This window comes from Pleurodeles waltl, chromosome 4_1 (genome assembly GCF_031143425.1).
Source record: "Pleurodeles waltl isolate 20211129_DDA chromosome 4_1, aPleWal1.hap1.20221129, whole genome shotgun sequence".
NCBI classification, from domain to species: domain Eukaryota; kingdom Metazoa; phylum Chordata; class Amphibia; order Caudata; family Salamandridae; genus Pleurodeles; species Pleurodeles waltl.
This window is the reverse complement of record NC_090442.1, coordinates 659808444-659827652: the sequence shown is the minus strand read 5'-3', so window position 1 is coordinate 659827652 and position 19209 is coordinate 659808444. Positions and strand designations below refer to the sequence as shown.

The 19209-nt window shown below is 48.2% G+C and overlaps 1 protein-coding gene across 3 annotated transcripts in view; it reads right to left on the bottom strand.

The window, feature by feature from the left end:
- RASSF3 (Ras association domain family member 3) overlaps window positions 1-19209 on the bottom strand; it is a 462665-nt gene that overhangs the window by 252976 nt on the left and 190480 nt on the right. For all 3 annotated transcript variants that reach the window (XM_069229128.1, XM_069229130.1, XM_069229131.1), the window contains exon 2: window positions 7228-7355. In XM_069229128.1, coding sequence (XP_069085229.1) covers window positions 7228-7355 — 128 coding nt within the window. The remainder of the gene's footprint in view (window positions 1-7227; window positions 7356-19209) is intronic.

Below are 19209 nucleotides of genomic sequence, written 5' to 3'. Positions count from 1 at the left end.
ATGTACAACTCTTAATACAACTCACTAGGATTCAAAGTGTGTTCATTAACCCCCTCAGTGCCCGAGACGAGCTGGTCTCGTCCAGGCACACGGTGCTCGTGTGCCCTGGACGAGACCAGCTTGTCCTGCACCCGGCTAGCGCTCCCCCCTTGGGCCTCCCACCCACACCCCCAAGTCGAGGATGGAAGGGGAGTCCCTTCCCCTTCCACTTCTGACCCCCCCTCAGCAATCTGATGACATCAGCGCGCTCACATCGCGCCAATGTCATCAGAAGCTGCAGAGGATGCGCTGGAAGCCATTTGCTTCCAGCGCAAGGGTAGAGAAGATGTCCCTTCAGGTAAGTCCTTCTCCTGGGGGGTTTTTATGGGGGAAAACAGACACAGGGAGAAAGGAAAGAGTTTTTCCTTTCCCCCTGTGCCTGTTTTCAGTGGATTCCTGGTCCACAATCGCAGGTGGGGTCTGCGATCCTGGACCAGGAATCCCCACTAGGCACCAGGGATTTTCTTATGGTTTTATTTTGGGGAGCGACCCCTTGGGCAAGGGTCGCTCCCCTTAGGAGCCATTATTATACCTATTTCGGCCCCCGCTGGGGGCAGATCAGCCGTTTTTTTCAGACGATCTGCCCCCAGGGGGAGGGTGGGTCGAAAACCACTAGAACACCAGAGATTTTGTTTTCACTAAGTTTTTGGGCAGCGACCCCTTGAGCAAGGGTTGCTGCCTGGGGTGCACTAATTTTTTTAATATTTCGCCACCCCCCCCCCGGGCTATATCTGCCATGTTTTTGGACGATCTTCCCCCCGGGGGGGCTCAAAACCCACTAGGCACCAGGGATTATGTGGTATGTGTTTGTGTTTTGTGTGTTTGGGGGCACCCCTTGGGCAAGGGTCGCCCCCCAAAGGGGGGGAAATTAGTTTTGGCCATTTGAGGCCCATCTGCCCCTAAACCACCAATATGCCAGGGATTTTTTTTTTTGTTCCCCTTTTTTTTTTATGCTGGGGGTGCCCCTTTTTGCCCCCTTTGGCAAGGGTCGCCCCCTAAAGGGGGCACAGAGCTGTTGGCCATTTCTGCCCCTGCCTATTTTTTTAGGCCCATCTGCCCCCAAGAGGGGCAGAATCCCCTTAGGCACCGGGGATCTTGTGTGTGTGTGTTTTGTGTGGGTGGGGGGGAGGCCCCTTTGGCAATGACCAATGACTGATGACCATTTCTGCTCCCCTTGGGGGCAGATCAGCTATTTTTTTTAAGGCTTATCTGCCCCCAAGGAGGGCAGAAACCACAAATACGCCAGGGATTATTATTTTTTGTTCCCCTTTTTTTGTTTTGTGCTGGGGGGGGGGCCCTTTTGCCCCCTCTGGCAGAAGCCACTTAGGCACCAGGGACAATTCCTAAGTTCTTGGTGGCGGGGTGTTTGTCAACTGGCGAAGTATTTGTATTTCTGATTATAACAGTTTATTTCTTCTTTTTCTTCTAGTTAAAAGCTTTTGCTTCCTGTGCTGTGGATCCTTGCGATTTTAGCAGTAGTTGTCCTGCAGTTTGCATAGTTGCATGTTTTAGGTAAGTGAAAGCAATGTACTCCGAAGGAGTATTGTTGACATGCATGAATGACATGTTTGTAGGTGGTGTACTAAATGCAGTATTGTGTGAGAATTTGTCCTTAGATTTGAGCACAATGATATTTATGTTGTCATATGTGTAATTTGCTTTTTTCTTTTTAGTGGGCTATCATAGGTGATTGCTGTGTCTGTGCAGAGTAGTTGCTGGTGAGTAGCTTTTTCAGGCAAGTGAGTGGTATAGTTTTTTAGTACATAACTCGGTGATAAAGCTACACTTTGTTTAATACTTATTTTAGTGCTGGTTGTTGTTGGCAATCCATGTGTTGTTAGTGAGGATCATGGCTAGCTGCAGAGTGACCGCTCAGCAGGTTGTTGGCATGCTTTTTGAGTCATCTTCAGACCATGATTACGAGACTGACTCTGCATCTGAGGCAGAGGAGGAAGTGAGAGATTCTGGCAGTGAGTTTTCTGTCCGAGAGGATTCTTCTGATGAGGAAGCCACACTCAGTGCAGATGAAGGGCACGTTTTAGAGGAGGACATTGATGTGCCAAGAGTGCAGCAGCCTGGGCTGAAGGATTTCCCATTAGAAGACCTGACACCTGGATTGCCCCAAACATGGAGCAGCCACAGTTACCTGCATTTACTGGTCTCCCCGGGTGTGGAGTCAATACGGAAAACTTTTTGCCTGTCAATTTCTTTCACTTGTTTATGGACAATGTATTTTTGGAAGAGATTGTGGAGCAGACTAATTTGTAACCGGAGCAACGCTGCCAGACTTAGGCCTCAGTCTAGAGCTAATCAGTGTGTTCCCACATATCTGGAAGAGATGAAAAAGTTTTTAGGATTGACTTTTTTGATGGGGTTTATAAGGAAGCAGTCACTGGCTTCTTATTGGTCTACTAGTCCCTTGATGGCAACAGCTGTATTTCCTGCAACTATGACACATAATCGCTATTTGTTTCTTCTTCGTATGCTGCATTTTGTAGACAATGCTTTAGCCTTGCCACGAGATCACCCTGATTGTGACAATTTTTTGTAAGATTAGGCCTGCCCTTGATCATTTTGTAGATCGGTTTTCAGAGGTCTATGTTCCAGGCAAAGAGATAAGTGTGGACGAGTCTTTGGTCCTTTTCAAGGGGCGTTTAGTTTTTAAGCAGTACATTCCTAGTAAGAGGGCATGGTATGGGATTAAATTGTATATGCTGTCAGAAAGCAGTACAGGATATGTGTATAATTTCCAGGTCTACACTGGTAGGGATTCCAGTATTGACCCTCCTGGTTGTCCGGCCACTTTTGGAATTAGCGAAAAAATTGGGTGGGAACTTGGTAGACGACTGTTTAACAAAGGTCACTATTTGTACGTAGATAATTTCTACACTGGAGTGCAGTTGTTCAAGGAGTTGTTTAGTGTGGACACTGTTGCTTGTGGCACAAACCATTCTAACCGGAAAGGCTATCCAAGGGAGCTTGTCTGTAAAATACTTGAGAGGGGAGAGTGCAGTGCCTTGTGGAATAATGAGCTGCTAGCTCTGAAATTTTCAGACAGGAGGGATGTGTACATGCTATCTACCATTCATGATGAGAGTACTTCCCCTGTGACTGTTTGGGGTCAGGTTGCCGAATTGTGCAAACCTGCGTGCATTTTGGACTACAATAGGCATATGGGTGGTGTTGATAGAGTAGATCAGAGGTTGGAACCTTACACTGCTCTTTGTAAGTCTTAAGTGTGGTATAAAAAGTTGGCCCTACATTTATTTCATTTGGCAACTTTTAATGCTTTTATTGTGTTCAAGGATTGTTCACCTGAGTCAATGATGAAATTTGTTGAATTTCAGGAGTCAGTGATAGAGAGCCTTATTGTGGTGGAACAGGCAAGAGTTCCTAGAGTAGCAGTGGTGGAGGGTGTGGCTAGATTGAAAGATCGCCACTTTCCAGATCACATTCCTCTCACTCCCAAAAAAGACTTACCCACTAAGAAATGTAGAGTATGTGCCCTAAGAGATATCCGGAGGGAGAGCCGGATGTACTGCTCCCAATAGCCCTTCAAAGCCTGGGCTGTGTGTGCCCCGCTGTTTCAGAAATTACCACACGAAGAAAAATGTTTGGGAAATACCGTGAACGTAAACTGCCTATTTTATATTTTCATATGTTGAGTTTCACGGTTGGCATTACTGTCATGTATTTAGTTAGAGCTTTTGTGTTTGTAGTTTTGTACTTATTTTATAATTAGTTAGTGGTTTCTTTGTTGTTTATAAACAAAAAAAGTGATGGCAGTGTGCGTGGGGTGTCGCTTGGATGGCGGTGTACGTGTGGTGGCGCTTGCCTGGCGGTGTGCTTGGGGTGGCGCTTGGTTGGCAGTGCCAGCCAAACGTCAGTCCACACACTCCCATCAGCTAGTGTGACTGCTATATCAGGTATGTGGGCGTATGTAAGTGATGGGCCCTTGAGTGGCGCTGTCTGTCAATGCTGGGCCCGTGGCTGGTGGCGTGAATTGTCTTGTGCATGTCATGTAAGAAAGGTGTGTGAATGGACTGTAAAACGGTTGGTGCCGTGACGCGGCTTTACAGCTCATGAGCTGTGAGTCATTGGTTCCGTTTTTTGGTCTTTCAGTTACTAACAGTGCATTTCACTTTTGTGAAATCTCTTGTAAATAAAACTTGATCTACTGAACCATCACTCACCCTCGTGCCAAATCCAACCAGTATGTGTGGTACAAATGACAAAACCTGCTCCGCTGTAATCAGGCGTCGCAGCACACTTGTGATACGCTAGGTGTCTCGGTGGGACCCTGATGATGAAGCATGCCACCAACTTGGTTGGTGGATGAGGGGTCTTTTTCACATAACGTAAGTGCGTTTCTTTTCACAATTTTAGTGTTTGGCACATCACGGACGTACGTGGACACAACAAAATTATATATTGCAAAACTACCTGTGTTTGGGGGGGTGGGGGCACCTATGTTTTTGGTCGTGGGTGCGGCCTTCATCTAGGGAAACCTACCAAACCCAGACATTTTTTTAAATTAGACACCCCAAGGAGTCAAGGGAGGTGTGGCTTGCGTGGATCCCCCAACATTTTCTTACCCAGACTCCTCTGCAAACCTCAAAATTTGCTTAAAAAAGCATAGTTTCCTGACTTTTCTTAGTAGGATCATCGCTCCAGCACAAAATTCCTACTCCCCAGCATTCCCCTCAGTCTCCCAAGTAAAATGACACCTCACTTGTGTGGGTCCCCAAAGCAGAGTCAGCCTAAAGATGTATAAAAAAAGAATATGTCCTTATCAACTTGCTGTGCTATCCCCTCTATCACTACAAGTTTTTGGCCTTTTTCTGTTGCAGGCACCTGGCCCACCCACACAAGTGAGGTATCATTTTTATCATGAGACTTGGGGGAACGCTGAGTGGAAGGAAATTTGTGGCTACCCTCAGATTCCAGAACTTTCTGTCACTGAATTGTGAGGAAAAAGTGTTTTTTAGCCAAATTTTGAGGTTTGCAAAGGATTCTGGGTAACAGAACCTTGTGAGAGCCTCACAAGTTACCCCGTCTTGGATTCCCCATGGTCTCTAGTTTTCAAAAATGCACAGGTTTGGTAGGTGTCCCTAGGTGCCGGCTGAGCTAGAGGCCAAAATCCACAGGTAGGCACTTTGCAAAAAACACCTCTGTTTTCTTTGAGAAAATGTGATGTGTCCACTTTGTGTTTTGGGGCATTTCCTGTCGCGGGCACTAGGCCTGCCCACACAAATGAGGTACCATTTTTATCGGGAGACTTGGGGGAACGCTGGATGGAAGGAAATTTGTGACTCCTCTCAGATTCCAGAACTTTCTGTCACCGAAATTTGAGGAAAAGGTGTTTTTTTAGCCAAATATTGAGGTTTGCAAAGGATTCTGGGTAACAGAACCTGGTGAGAGCCCCACAAGTCACCCCGTCTTGGATTCCCCTAGGTCTCTAGTTTTAAAAAATGCACAGGTTTGGTAGGTTTCCCTAGGTGCCGGCTGAGCTAGAGGCCAAAATCCACAGGTAGGCACTTTGCAAAAAACATCTCTGTTTTCTTTGAGAAAATGTGATGTGTCCACTTTGTGTTTTAGGGCATTTCCTGTCGCGGGCACTAGGCCGACCCTCACAAGTGAGGTACCATTTTTATCGGGAGACCTGGGGGAACATAGAATAGCAAAACAAGTGTTATTGCCCCTTGTCTTTCTCTACATGTTTTCCTTCCAAATATAAGACAGTGTGTAAAAAAGACATCTACTTGAGAAATGCCCTGTAATTCACATGCTAGTATGGGCACCCCAAAATTCAGAGATGTGCAAATGACCACTGCTCCTCAATACCTTCTCTTGTGCCCATTTTGGCAATACAAAGGTTTTCTTGATACCTATTTTTTACTCTTTAGATTTCAGCAAATTAATTGCTGTATACCTGGTGTAGAATGAAAACCCACTGCAAGGTGCAGCTCATTTATGGCTCTGGGTACCTAGGGTTTTTGATGAACCTACAAGCCCTATATGTCCCTGCAACCAGAAGAGCCCAGCAGACGTAACAGTATGTTGCTTTCAAAAATCTGACATTGCAGGAAAATGTTACAGAGTAAAACGTAGAGAAAAAATGACTGTTTTTTTCACCTCAATTTCATTATATTTTTAGTTCAGTTGTTATTTTCTGTAGGAAACCCTTGTAGGATCTACACAAATTACCCATTGCTAAATTCAGAATTGTATCTACTTTTCAGAAATGTTTAGGTTTCTAGGATCCAGCATTGGTTTCACACCCATTTCTGTCCCTGACTGGAAGGAGGCTGAAAGCACAAACAAATCGTAAAAATGGGGTATGTCACAGTAAAATGACAAAATTGTGTTGAAAAATTGGGTTTTCTGATTTATGTCTGCCTGTTCCTGAAAGCTGGGAAACTGGTGATTTTAGCACTGCAAACCCTTTGTTGATGCCAATTTCAGGGGAAAAAACACAAGCCTTCTTCTGCAGCCCTTTTTTCCTATTTTTTTTAAAGAAACAAAATTTTCACTGTATTTTGGCTATTTTCTTGGCCTCCTTCAGGGGAACCCACAAAGTCTGGGTACCGCTAGAATCCCTAGGATGTTGGAAAAAAGGACGCAAATTTGGCGTGGGTAGCTTATGTGGACAAAAAGTTATGAGGCCCTAAGCGTGAACTGCCCCAAATAGCCAAAAAAAGGCCTGGCACCTCAGGGGGAAAAGGCCTGGCAGCGAAGGGGTTAAGTTTTTAAACTCAAAATGCAAACTCACATATACATAAACATCTCTTCCATAGATGTATTCAAAATAATAACCTCTATAAACGTACTGGATAGTTTTTTCTAAAGAAGAAAGCCATCATGAAACAGTACAATGTACAAAATATAAAATACATTAAAGTCGAAGTCACCAGCATGAGTGCTGTCAGCCTGCAGCATAACACACATCAGTTGATCCTTTTTCTGATAAAGCAAGTACAGAATAAAGAAAAACGAACAGGCAAATTAAGTGGTGACTAATGTGGCAACGGCCAAAAACCTACACTGAATTTAAACCGCCTTTGATACAACACAAAGACTGGTGCTAATGGACAAAGTGCCTTTGTTCTCGAAAGAGTTAGCACGTGACAGGGCGAGGGCGCCTGCACCGCCCCGGGTCTGTGCATGTGCACACAAAGCATGCGTTACCTGGTTATTGTTGTTGTTGGTGGGGTCGAGCGCCTGAAGGGCAGGGACGCGTTCCATCGACCTTCCATTCTGCTGGCAGTCCAGGTGCACCAGGTCGCGGCAGTGGGCGTGGCACGTGTACTTGCAGTCTGAAAGATGAGAAACAGGAGATATTGCTCCGGCTCGTGCACAGCCATCAACGTCACATTTTCCTACCTCAGAGAGGGGAAGATCACTTTTGAGATCTGGAACACCTGCCGCTCTTTCGCGTGTAAATAGCAGCCGTGTTTTAAAGACTTCAATCGTGGAGTTAGCATAAATAATGATAAAGCATACCACAAATGTGAAAATAGGAGTGTGTACACCAGATGCTACTGCGAGGGCAGCTGCTGTAGAGTTTTTGCAACTTGCATCGGTTTCCAACACATATTACGTGAGACAGATCTTCCACACATTCCTTCCTGGACTTACAAAAGGACCTGACGTGTAGATAGAGTTGCTCTCATACTCTCAAGCCTTCCTTTGAGTCCCCAGGGTGTATCGGTGGGGGTTGGGGCGGTTTTGTGCGAGTCTGTGTGTGGTATTTCCACAACTGCAATTGCCAGGCGTGGGGACACCGGGTCTGGTTTTACTGAGTGCGGAAACCCAAGTGCTCTTTATCTGGTTTTCTGTTGACAGTATTCACCTGCTCAGGGGAGGTGGATAATGTCTGCAGAAAAGGGCCCTGGTAAAAAAAAACCTGTTGTGTTTGACTCAAAAGTGGCTCAAAAGTGATGCGGAAATACCGAATGGAGTTGCTAATTTTGGTCCTGGTATCTCTCACTGCAGCTCCTTGCCATTTTATAATGAAGGCCTTAGGACTCGGAAGGCGCCAGCAGGCCATTTCCCCAACACAGGTCGTACACCACCGACAAGACACTTAATTCGTTGGAAGAAGTATTTATTTAAATACTTTTGTTTAAGATCAAAATTCATTAATCAACTTAACATCATGCAAAAAACATCTTATGCAAATTACTCAATTAATCGTTTTCACTGCACATCCTAAATCTATAAAGATACGTATATATTTTACATTTTTGTAACCATACAATTTTTGACAGGATCCCTTCCTGTCCTGAACCTCCTTTGGACCACACAGGGACTGGTTGTCACCTGTATCCCTAGGGGGGGCGGCACCCCAGCTTCCTCTGTTCCTTGCCCCCATGCTCAGGGTTCCGCCCCCTCTCCAAACACCAATCAGCCAAGGGGTGTACCGGGGCGGCCGTGGGCATGAGCCCCGTGACCACCCCAGTAATCTGGGCTCCCTACCCCCAATCTGGTGTGTCCATCCGCAGGTTGAGCCCAGGACTTCAGGATCCTATCTCTGTTGTTATACCGGGGCCCCACCCTGGGGGTCCCCTCTGTTGCTTCAGGTTAATTTAGTCTCTCTTCTTCCGCCTAATCTAAGGAGAGGGTGGGTGGGTCAAGATGGAGGCCGAACGTCCGGGCCGCCGCGCCAACAAGAAGAAGGCCGAGCCTTCCGTGGGGGTGCTTTTAAGCCCCCCACTGGCTCGCGGCGGCCCAGACCGGTTCGGCCCGCACGTCGGCCAAACGTATCTCCCCAGAGGAATTTCCGCTCCCACGTCTCGCGAGGCGTGAGAGCGGAAGCCTCGGCCGGCCTGCACACAACTAGTGCGAGGTCTTGGCCCCGGCGCCCCGACCCCTAAGGGGTCGCGCTCCCCCCATGTTGGGGGGGCGCTCTTCCATAGGACTCGGAAGGCGCCAGCAGGCCATTTCCCCAACACAGGTCGTACACCACCGACAAGACACTTAATTCGTTGGAAGAAGTATTTATTTAAATACTTTTGTTTAAGATCAAAATTCATTAATCAACTTAACATCATGCAAAAAACATCTTATGCAAATTACTCAATTAATCGTTTTCACTGCACATCCTAAATCTATAAAGATACGTATATATTTTACATTTTTGTAACCATACAATTTTTGACAGGATCCCTTCCTGTCCTGAACCTCCTTTGGACCACACAGGGACTGGTTGTCACCTGTATCCCTAGGGGGGGCGGCACCCCAGCTTCCTCTGTTCCTTGCCCCCATGCTCAGGGTTCCGCCCCCTCTCCAAACACCAATCAGCCAAGGGGTGTACCGGGGCGGCCGTGGGCATGAGCCCCGTGACCACCCCAGTAATCTGGGCTCCCTACCCCCAATCTGGTGTGTCCATCCGCAGGTTGAGCCCAGGACTTCAGGATCCTATCTCTGTTGTTATACCGGGGCCCCACCCTGGGGGTCCCCTCTGTTGCTTCAGGTTAATTTAGTCTCTCTTCTTCCGCCACGAGGGCGACCAGGGCCCCAAAGGTCCTTCGCCCTCCCCACCAGAGAAGAGGCACCCAGCAAAGAACCGCATATCGGCTATGAATTGGTCAGTACCAAGATCAGACAAATGCACCAGGTCCCTGTGAAACATTTCGGGTCCTTTTAATTGCCTATGAGAAATGTTCCACAAACGGCCTGGACCAGGGCAGAGTTTCGACATTTCTGTATTGAGTCTCCTAACAGACACATTGATTGTCCTTGGCTTAATTCCTGGACCCCATTTTTTTCGTGGCACCATGTGGGACCAAGCAATGGATGCGTGTGGGAATTGTTTTGCAAGCTGCGTAATTTCCAGAAATATGGCCTCCATGAGCGCCTTACGACCTAAGTGCACCAGATCGTTGCCCCCGATGTGAATGATGATGAGGTCCGGGGAATGGAGCCCTGCACATCTACGAGCCAGGTCCACCAACTGTTGCAGCTGTCTAATTCCTGCGCCGCCAACCCCGCACCACCTGAAAGCCACATCTAAGCTTGCCGCCGGATTCGGTTTACGGAGCTGCTGCAACCGGTATGCCGCCCGACGAACGAATGAATGCCCCAACACCCACACCACACGAGGGGCCATCTACTGAAATAAAGGAAAATTGCGTGAGAAAAAGGAATAATCGCGCAGACATGCCCAAATAATCACTTCCTATAACAGTTCTGGCCTCTCGTAGCGCTTATAGCAACTGGAAGACCATCTTCCAATGGCTTTCACCTCGGAGATTGCCATGCCAGCACCCGCCGCGAAGGTGGCCGCGCCAATCCTGAATGAATGGGGGGAGTACCCTCCCGGGTTGACGCCTGCTGTTAATAGTGTAATCTTTAACACCTCTGCAAATTGGTAACGTGACAAGCAGGCCCCATTAGCATGTATGAATAGGGCAGTGGAGTTCACAAAGGGGCTGTAGACAGTCCCCACAGTATAGACACTCAGGAGAGGTAAATTTGGGGTTTTGAGGTAAGTATTTATTAGTAATTTGAAATAAGAACTGATGAAAAGTCAGTACGACGTTTAGCGCCAGTTTCTTCTCTGGAGTGGTGAATATCTTCCTTCTAATCTGTGTCCCTTTTCTTCCTTTTCTCTAGGTGGCGTACCGGATCGTCCTCGTCAGGTCCCGGATGTGACATATAAGAAAAAGGGAACACATACCGCTGGTGAGTGGAACGGACGCCTTATACCACGTCTTCTACTTATATGTTTTGCTGGGAAAAGGTTTAAGGAGGGGGGGGGGTTTTATGTGTGATATAGGTGCCAGTGAGGACTTCAGGGCTCGTGTATATTCCGTACTTTACCCTTTTGTGCTCTCCCGGTGCTCTCTAAAGTGCCCTTCTCTCCTCCCTCCCCTCACCCTGCCTTCCTCCCTTCCCCAGCGTTTCTCCCCTTTTATTGTGCCCCTCGGTTTGTCCAGAAGGACCGTACCTTGTAGAGCCACGACCCTCCAGGGTCGTGGCTGGCTCTGTGGAGGTCCTCTCGTCGGTCTGGGCTGGTCTCCCCTGCTTCCGGTCGGGCGCTGTTCCTCTGGGTTCGGGTTCCGCCGCTTCCAGGCCACTGGGGTCCTCCTCCGATGTCCTTGTCGCCGTCTCTCTCTTCCTCCTTCGGTTCGCCGCCGCCGCCGCCGTTCTCCTTCCTCTCTCCCTTTCCGGCTCTCCCCCTCTCGACCGGAGCTTCCGTCTTTTGGCCGCCTGGTGGCCAATCCGGAGCCTCCTCGTCACCGGAGGTTGCCGAGGCAACGTCAGGACGCTGGCCTCGTTGCGGACGCGTTTCCAGGGGAACCTGGGAACGCGGCCGTAGCGGTTCCGTTTCTGCCGGTTCCCCGCTGTTGCCCGGGGCGGCCCGGTCACACACCCTTCCCCAAGAACTGTCCTGTTCCAGGACAGTCGAAGACAGAGGAAATCGGGACAGATAATCAGCGGGGGCCTGGTGAGATCCAGGGACGTGCCGAACCTGAAAGGAGAATGGTTGCAGTTCAAGGAACCATCGCAGTATCCTGGAGTTAGAATCTTTATGCGCAGCCAGCCATGTAAGAGGAGCGTGATCCGTGAATAGTATAAACGGCCGCCCTAGGAGATAGTACTGCAAACAGTCAATGGCCCACTTGATAGCCAAGCACTCTCTCTCTATAATTGGATAGTTACGTTCCCGGGAAACCAGTTTTCTACTGATGTAGACCACCGGATGGTCAAGCCCCTCGCTATCTGGCTGAGCCAGAACCCCTCCAAGCCCAACATCCGATGCGTCAGTGTAGAGGTGAAACGGCTTCGTAAAATCTGGGCAGTGCAGGATGGGATCGGAGGTTAAGGAAACTCTCAACTGTTCAAAACTCGCGTTTTGCGTCTCCGAAAAAGGCAAAAGTCGATTGGGATATCGTTTAGTGAGTAGGTCCGTAAGAGGTGCTGCTAAGGTGGAGTAATGTGGAATGAAGCGCCGATAATAGCCCACTAATCCTAAAAAGGAGCGTAATTCCTTTTTCGTGTGTGGAAGAGGGGCATGTAAAATGGCATCCACCTTCCCATTTTGAGGTTGTAGTGTACCTTGATTAATCCGATATCCCAAATAGGAGATGTCGGTTTTACCTATCACACATTTCTTGGGATTGGCCGTCAAACCAGCAGTTTGAAGGGCTTGGAATATTCTCTGTAGGTGTATTAAGTGGTCCTCCCATGTTTCACTAAATACGACTACATCATCTAGATACGCAGCGGAGAATGCCGGATAGGGTTTTAGAATCCTATCCATCAACCTCTGAAAGGTTGCAGGGGCTCCATGAAGCCCAAAAGGCAGTACTGTAAATTGATATAACCCGGACTGGGTAGAAAAAGCTGTTTTTTCTCTATCTGGAGGAGCTAAGGGAATCTGCCAATACCCTTTAGTTAGGTCGATAGTAGACATGTATTTAGCTTTCCCTAGTTTTTCGAGAACATCGTCCACCCTAGGGATGGGATAGGTGTCGAATAGGGAGTTTGAGTTCAGTTTGCGTAAATCTATGCAAAACCTGACGCTACCATCAGGCTTCGGTACTAGGACAACCGGTGAACACCAGGGACTAGTGGACGGTTCGATGACCCCTAGGGATAACATTGTTTTGATTTCTTCTTCGATTATGTGTTTTCTAGCTTCTGGAATACGATACGGGCGTTCTCTGGTGATCTGCCCTGAGCTTGTGCGTATATTATGGTGAATTAAAAACGTCTTTCCTGGTTTCTCTGAAAAGAGTGGTTGCCATTGCTTTAAAACCTTAAGGGCTTGTTGCTTTTGCCCTTCAGGTAAAATATCGTCTACTATGGGTAGGGTACTTTCAGTATCGGGGTTGGTAGGGTAGAACTCGATATCTAGGGTCTTGTCGGGACACACAAACTGACCCATTTCTACGGAACGTTCAGGTTGTGCGGGGGTCTCCCATTTTTTTAGCAGGTTTACATGATATATTTGTGTTTTTATTGGACGGGAGGATATTTCGATAAGGTAGGTGACAGGGGAAACTGCTTTGATTACTCGATATGGGCCCTGCCATTTGGCCAGGAGTTTATGGTCGGAGGTGGGTCTCATTATTAGGACCTGGTCCTCGGGTTGTAAAACCCGTAGTTTACTTCCTTTGTCATAATAGGACTTTTGTGTTTGTTGGGCCTGTTCCAGGTTTGTGTGTACGTCGGTCCATAAGCTGTGTAGGTGGTTCCTCAATTTTTTCGCATATTCTAACAAAGGAGTCCCTGCTTCCTCAGCCTCGGCCTCCCAGGATTCTACCGCCATGTCTAAAAGGGACCGAGGTTGGCGTCCGAAGACCAACTCAAAGGGGCTATGCCCCGTGGATGCTTGCTCATGTGTCCGTATGGCGTACAACACTAGGGGTAACTTTTGATCCCAATCCTTCCCTGTCTCACTGATAGTCTTTCTCAGCAGGGTTTTAATGGTTCGATTATATCTTTCGACTAATCCGTCCGTTTGAGGATGGTAAACGGAGGTTCTGATCTGAGCTATCCCCAATGTTTTACACACTTGTTTCATTAAGGTGGACATAAAAGGGGTCCCCTGGTCCGTGAGGATTTCATGTGGAAACCCAAGACGAGAAAATACGTTAATCATAGCTTGGGCCACTGTCTTGGTTGTCATACTAGTCAGGGGAATGGCCTCTGGGTATCGTGTAGCATAATCTACAATGACTAAGATGTAGGTGTGTCCTTTTGACGAAGGAATCAAAGGTCCCACTAGATCCATCCCTATTCTTTTGAACGGGATATCGATGATGGGAAGGGGTAGGAGAGGCGCCTTCCTAGGCCGACTAGGTTCGGTTAACTGACAACGGGGACATTGGGCGCAATACCTACGTATGTGGGCGTACACTCCAGGCCAATAAAACCTTCTGAGTAAATATTCCTCGGTGTTTTCTCTCCCAAAGTGTCCTCCCCCTGGGTGATTATGAGCTAGTGTAAGAACATGTTCCCGATAGTGGGTAGGTACCAGGAGTTGGCGTTTACGTTCTCCCCGTCGGGTGGTAGTAACCCGATATAATAAGTTTTTTTGCACTATAAAGTAGGGACCCACCTCTTCTGTCTCCTCTGTTACTGCCGACCTCCAGGCATTGTTAAGGGAGGGGTCCTCTCTCTGTTGTTGGGAAAAAGTACTAGGAACTTCCTGAATTTCTGCCACTATCTCTCCATAGGTGTTGTCACCTTTCGTCTTCCGATAGTCCCCTTTTCCCTGTCGTTTCTCTCTTCGTGACAACTTTCTACGATATAGCGGACACTCAATATCACTCTCTGAAAAAGGTGCCTCTCCCCACCAATCCTTAGTTTGTTTGCTATCTCTGACGTAGTCTAATAGTTCTTGGAAGTGGATGTAGTCTGTCCCAATGATGCATTCCTCGATTAACCGGGGCATTATCCCCACTGGGAGGAAGTCCTGATAGGGTCCCCACCTGATCTGGAGTACCTGTATAGGATACTGGGCCTTGTCCCCGTGTATGCAACATATAGATACCCATTGTTTCTCTTCTATATCATTATTTATCAAGTCTTTCCTAATTACTGACTGGCTGCAGCCGGAGTCAACCAGGGCATATACACTTTTCCCGTCCACTTGTATCATCATTTTAAATTTTAGGGCGCCCTTCCCAGTACATAACACCCTTCGCCTTGTCATCCCTATCTCCATGGGTTCTCCCATTTCTTGTTTCTGGGGACACATACGTGCGATGTGTCCCCATTCACCACAACTATAACATTGGGGTCCCATGGTAGGCGGGCCTTCAGGAATCCTACGTGGTACTAGATAGTTGGGTGGACTTTTTACAAATGTCTTTGGGGACGGTAGAACTGGTTTAATGATACTTCGCGTGGGACAGTTTCTGACATCGGTGGATCGATGAAAAGCACAGGCCAGATCGATGGCCGTCTCAGTATCCACTTTTGGGTGTTGTCTTATCCAGTGTTTTGTGGATGGATGTAGACCATCGAGATATTGTTCCAGTATAATGGTTTTGATGACTTCCTCCCGACTATCTCCAATATGGCCTAACCATTTTAATGCTAGATCCTTCACACGAAAATAAAAGGTTCTAGGGTCTTCGTTGGTGCCCCATTTGGCTTTACGAAATCTCATCCTGTAATATTCTGTGTCGTGACCCACCCTTTCTAGTATACTTGTTTTTATGTCTTGATAGGGGTTGACACCACCTGGGTTAGCGGCTTGATATGCTGATTGTAAGAGACCGGTGAGCAGGGGGGCCACATATTGTCCCCATTTATCTTCTGGCCATAGGGCGGAGGAGGCTACCCGTTCAAAGTTGGTGAAAAAGGATTCCGGATCCTCTCCCTCCTGATACTTCTGTAATACGGAACTAGGTACATTCGGATGTACCTTACTAGCGGCGATAGTCTCCGTTAGTTTTTTCATCGCACTTTCATGGACTAACTGGTTGTTCGCCAGTATGGTCGCCTGGCTCTTCAGCGCAGATTGTAAGGTTTCTCGGTCTTCTTTGGCCTCTCTCTGTTGGGCCTCCCATACTAGTTGTAAGTGTCTTTGCCCTTCCGCTAGTTGCTTAACCACGGTCTCTAACGATGGACTCTCACTCATTGTGTATACTGTCTGGACTGTTTTATGGAGAGGGATTAGAAACAAGATCCCACTTCTGACACCACTGTAGACAGTCCCCACAGTATAGACACTCAGGAGAGGTAAATTTGGGGTTTTGAGGTAAGTATTTATTAGTAATTTGAAATAAGAACTGATGAAAAGTCAGTACGACGTTTAGCGCCAGTTTCTTCTCTGGAGTGGTGAATATCTTCCTTCTAATCTGTGTCCCTTTTCTTCCTTTTCTCTAGGTGGCGTACCGGATCGTCCTCGTCAGGTCCCGGATGTGACATATAAGAAAAAGGGAACACATACCGCTGGTGAGTGGAACGGACGCCTTATACCACGTCTTCTACTTATATGTTTTGCTGGGAAAAGGTTTAAGGAGGGGGGGGGGTTTTATGTGTGATATAGGTGCCAGTGAGGACTTCAGGGCTCGTGTATATTCCGTACTTTACCCTTTTGTGCTCTCCCGGTGCTCTCTAAAGTGCCCTTCTCTCCTCCCTCCCCTCACCCTGCCTTCCTCCCTTCCCCAGCGTTTCTCCCCTTTTATTGTGCCCCTCGGTTTGTCCAGAAGGACCGTACCTTGTAGAGCCACGACCCTCCAGGGTCGTGGCTGGCTCTGTGGAGGTCCTCTCGTCGGTCTGGGCTGGTCTCCCCTGCTTCCGGTCGGGCGCTGTTCCTCTGGGTTCGGGTTCCGCCGCTTCCAGGCCACTGGGGTCCTCCTCCGATGTCCTTGTCGCCGTCTCTCTCTTCCTCCTTCGGTTCGCCGCCGCCGCCGCCGTTCTCCTTCCTCTCTCCCTTTCCGGCTCTCCCCCTCTCGACCGGAGCTTCCGTCTTTTGGCCGCCTGGTGGCCAATCCGGAGCCTCCTCGTCACCGGAGGTTGCCGAGGCAACGTCAGGACGCTGGCCTCGTTGCGGACGCGTTTCCAGGGGAACCTGGGAACGCGGCCGTAGCGGTTCCGTTTCTGCCGGTTCCCCGCTGTTGCCCGGGGCGGCCCGGTCACAGGGGCGTACCTTCAAGTAAGCAGCTAGATTGGCTACAGGGCATATTGCTGACCCATGCGCTGCCCTTAGAACAATCCTCGCTCCTTTACCTAACAGATCAGTTTTTGATTTACGCAGATGTATAGTGGTAGAGTTACTATCGACTGCTACATCACGCCACTGAAGGCCCCCTGCGTGGTCATTCGTGGAGCCACCTATCAATTCCCCTATGCGAAAAGCCCAGTAAAAGGCCACAGTGAATGCCGCTGTGAATAAGTTAGCCTCAAACTGTGAGAAAGTAACCAAGGTGACTGAGCTCACCAATTTTTCCAATAACTGCGGGGTTATGGGTCGCCTGGCATCTATTCTAGGACCGTCAGCTCTAGACCACCCCACTAGCGCCTGCTTAATAACAAATGCATAGAGCCTAGAATCTTGCCCTCTTATTTTTGCAAAAAAGCGTATGGCTGACAAGTTGGCTTTTGCGCAAGATACTGGTTTACCCTGGGTCTTTAAATGCTGCAAAAAGGCACAGATTGCCTCTGATGAAAACCAATCTGGAATGTTCACAGCTGTCAAGAACCGTCTATAATGCAAGAAAGCCCTTTCATATGCCCCCCTAGTGCGTTTTGCCAATGATGACACTACTAAGGCATTTAATGCGGGACACCAATCTTCCACAGTGATGTTGGGAACTCCGTCATCCTCATCGCCGCCTGTGGGTGGAACCTCTGAAAATCCTGCATTAATGATCGAGACAAAGCATCAGCTGCATTGTTATTCACCCCTGGAACATGTTTTGCTCGGAATGTGACGTTGAGCTTCAAACACCTCAGTACCAAATGTTTCAGCAATCTCAGTACCCATCTGCAACTAGCTTTTTGTCTATTAATACTCTCTACGACAGCCATGTTGTCTGACCAAAATACCACAGATTTGTCTCTTAATATGTCGCCCCATACTGATACAGCGACGATGATGGGAAATAATTCCAAAAATGCAATATTTTTGGTGAGTCCTAGGCCAACCCAATCACTTGGCCAATCTGCCCTGCACCAGGCGGACCCCAGGATGGCCCCGAACCCCACGCTGCCTGCCGCGTCTGTGAATAGACCGAAGGCGGGGCTGTCTACTGTCTGGTGCGGCCAAATTACCGCCCCATTGAAGTCCTGCAGGAAAGCGTCCCATACTCCAAGATCCTCCTTCACCTCAGCTGACAGTCTGGTGTGGTGGTGCTTCTCTGTTAAACCAGCCATGGACCTAGCTATGGATCTGGAAAAGGGGCGGGCCATGGGGATGATTCTCAAGGCGAAGTTCAATTGTCCCACCAGAACCTGCAGTTGGTGAAGTGTGACTTTAGTATGGGACAGGACGGTCCGGATGGACCCTTTAAACGCATGGAGCTTATCTAAAGGAAGGCGGCACTCACCCGCCTCCGAGTCAATTTCGATGCCCAGAAAAGTGATGCAAGTGGAGGGGCCCTCAGTTTTTTCTTGCGCAATTGGGACCCCAAATTCCTTGAACATGGCAGTTAGTGACTGTAAGGCCCAAAGGCATTTTTTAGACCTAGGTGGACCTAGGACTAGAAAATCATCCAAGTAATGGATCACGTTATCATGATTGGTACGCCTGGTGAATATCCATTGTAAAGCTGAGCTGAACTGCTCAAAATAACTGCAGGACACACTGCACCCCATGGGCATACACTTGTCATAAAAATAGCCCCCATTAAACTGAAATCCCAGGAGATGGTAATCTTCAGGGTGGACTGGCAAGAGCCGGAAGGCTGCCTCAATATCTGTCTTAGCTAGCAGCGCACCGCGCCCCAGAACCCTCAGCTTTTCCAACGCCTGATCGACAGTAGCATAGCGAACTGAGCAGAGGACTGGGTCAATAGCATCATTTACTGAAGCCCCCCTGGGGGCTGACAGGTTATGAATCAACCTGAACTGACCAGGGTCTTTCTTGGGTACTACCCCTAAGGGGGAACAGACAAAGTCATTAGCGGGGGGGACTGGAAAGGCCCAGACAATCTGCCTAATGTGCATTCTTTAGCAATTTTTCTTGCAACCACTTCATGGTTCCTTACAGCAGACAGCAAATTCCTGCAGTGTTTTAGGGGGGGGACCCTGGAGGCTGGAATTCTAAATCCCTGGGAGAAACCCTTGATCAATAATCTAGCAGAAGCTTTGGCTGGGTAGATCTTCAACCAGGGGATAAGTGCTTCTAGGTCAATGGGCGAGGGCAAGGATGAACTATATATTGGGCTTACTCCCTTCTTTAACTTTTTCCCTTGATCTTTTAAGGCATTTAAACTCTGGGTGGGAAGGATGCCCGCAAAATGAACAGGAGTGCCTGAACTTGCACGTCCCGGCTGGGCGTGAACATATCTTTCTGTTGAACGCCCAACATGATCCTTTTTTGTCATTCGCGTACTGTGCTCGAAAGGGCTGCTTGGTGGGTAACTTGTTATTAACGCACTCTAACCAAACATTCACTTCTGTCTGGTCCCACCCTATCGCTGGGTCCTCCACCTTTGCCCACCTGAAGTCTCTGTCATATTCTAGCCAATTGTTTCCTCCATA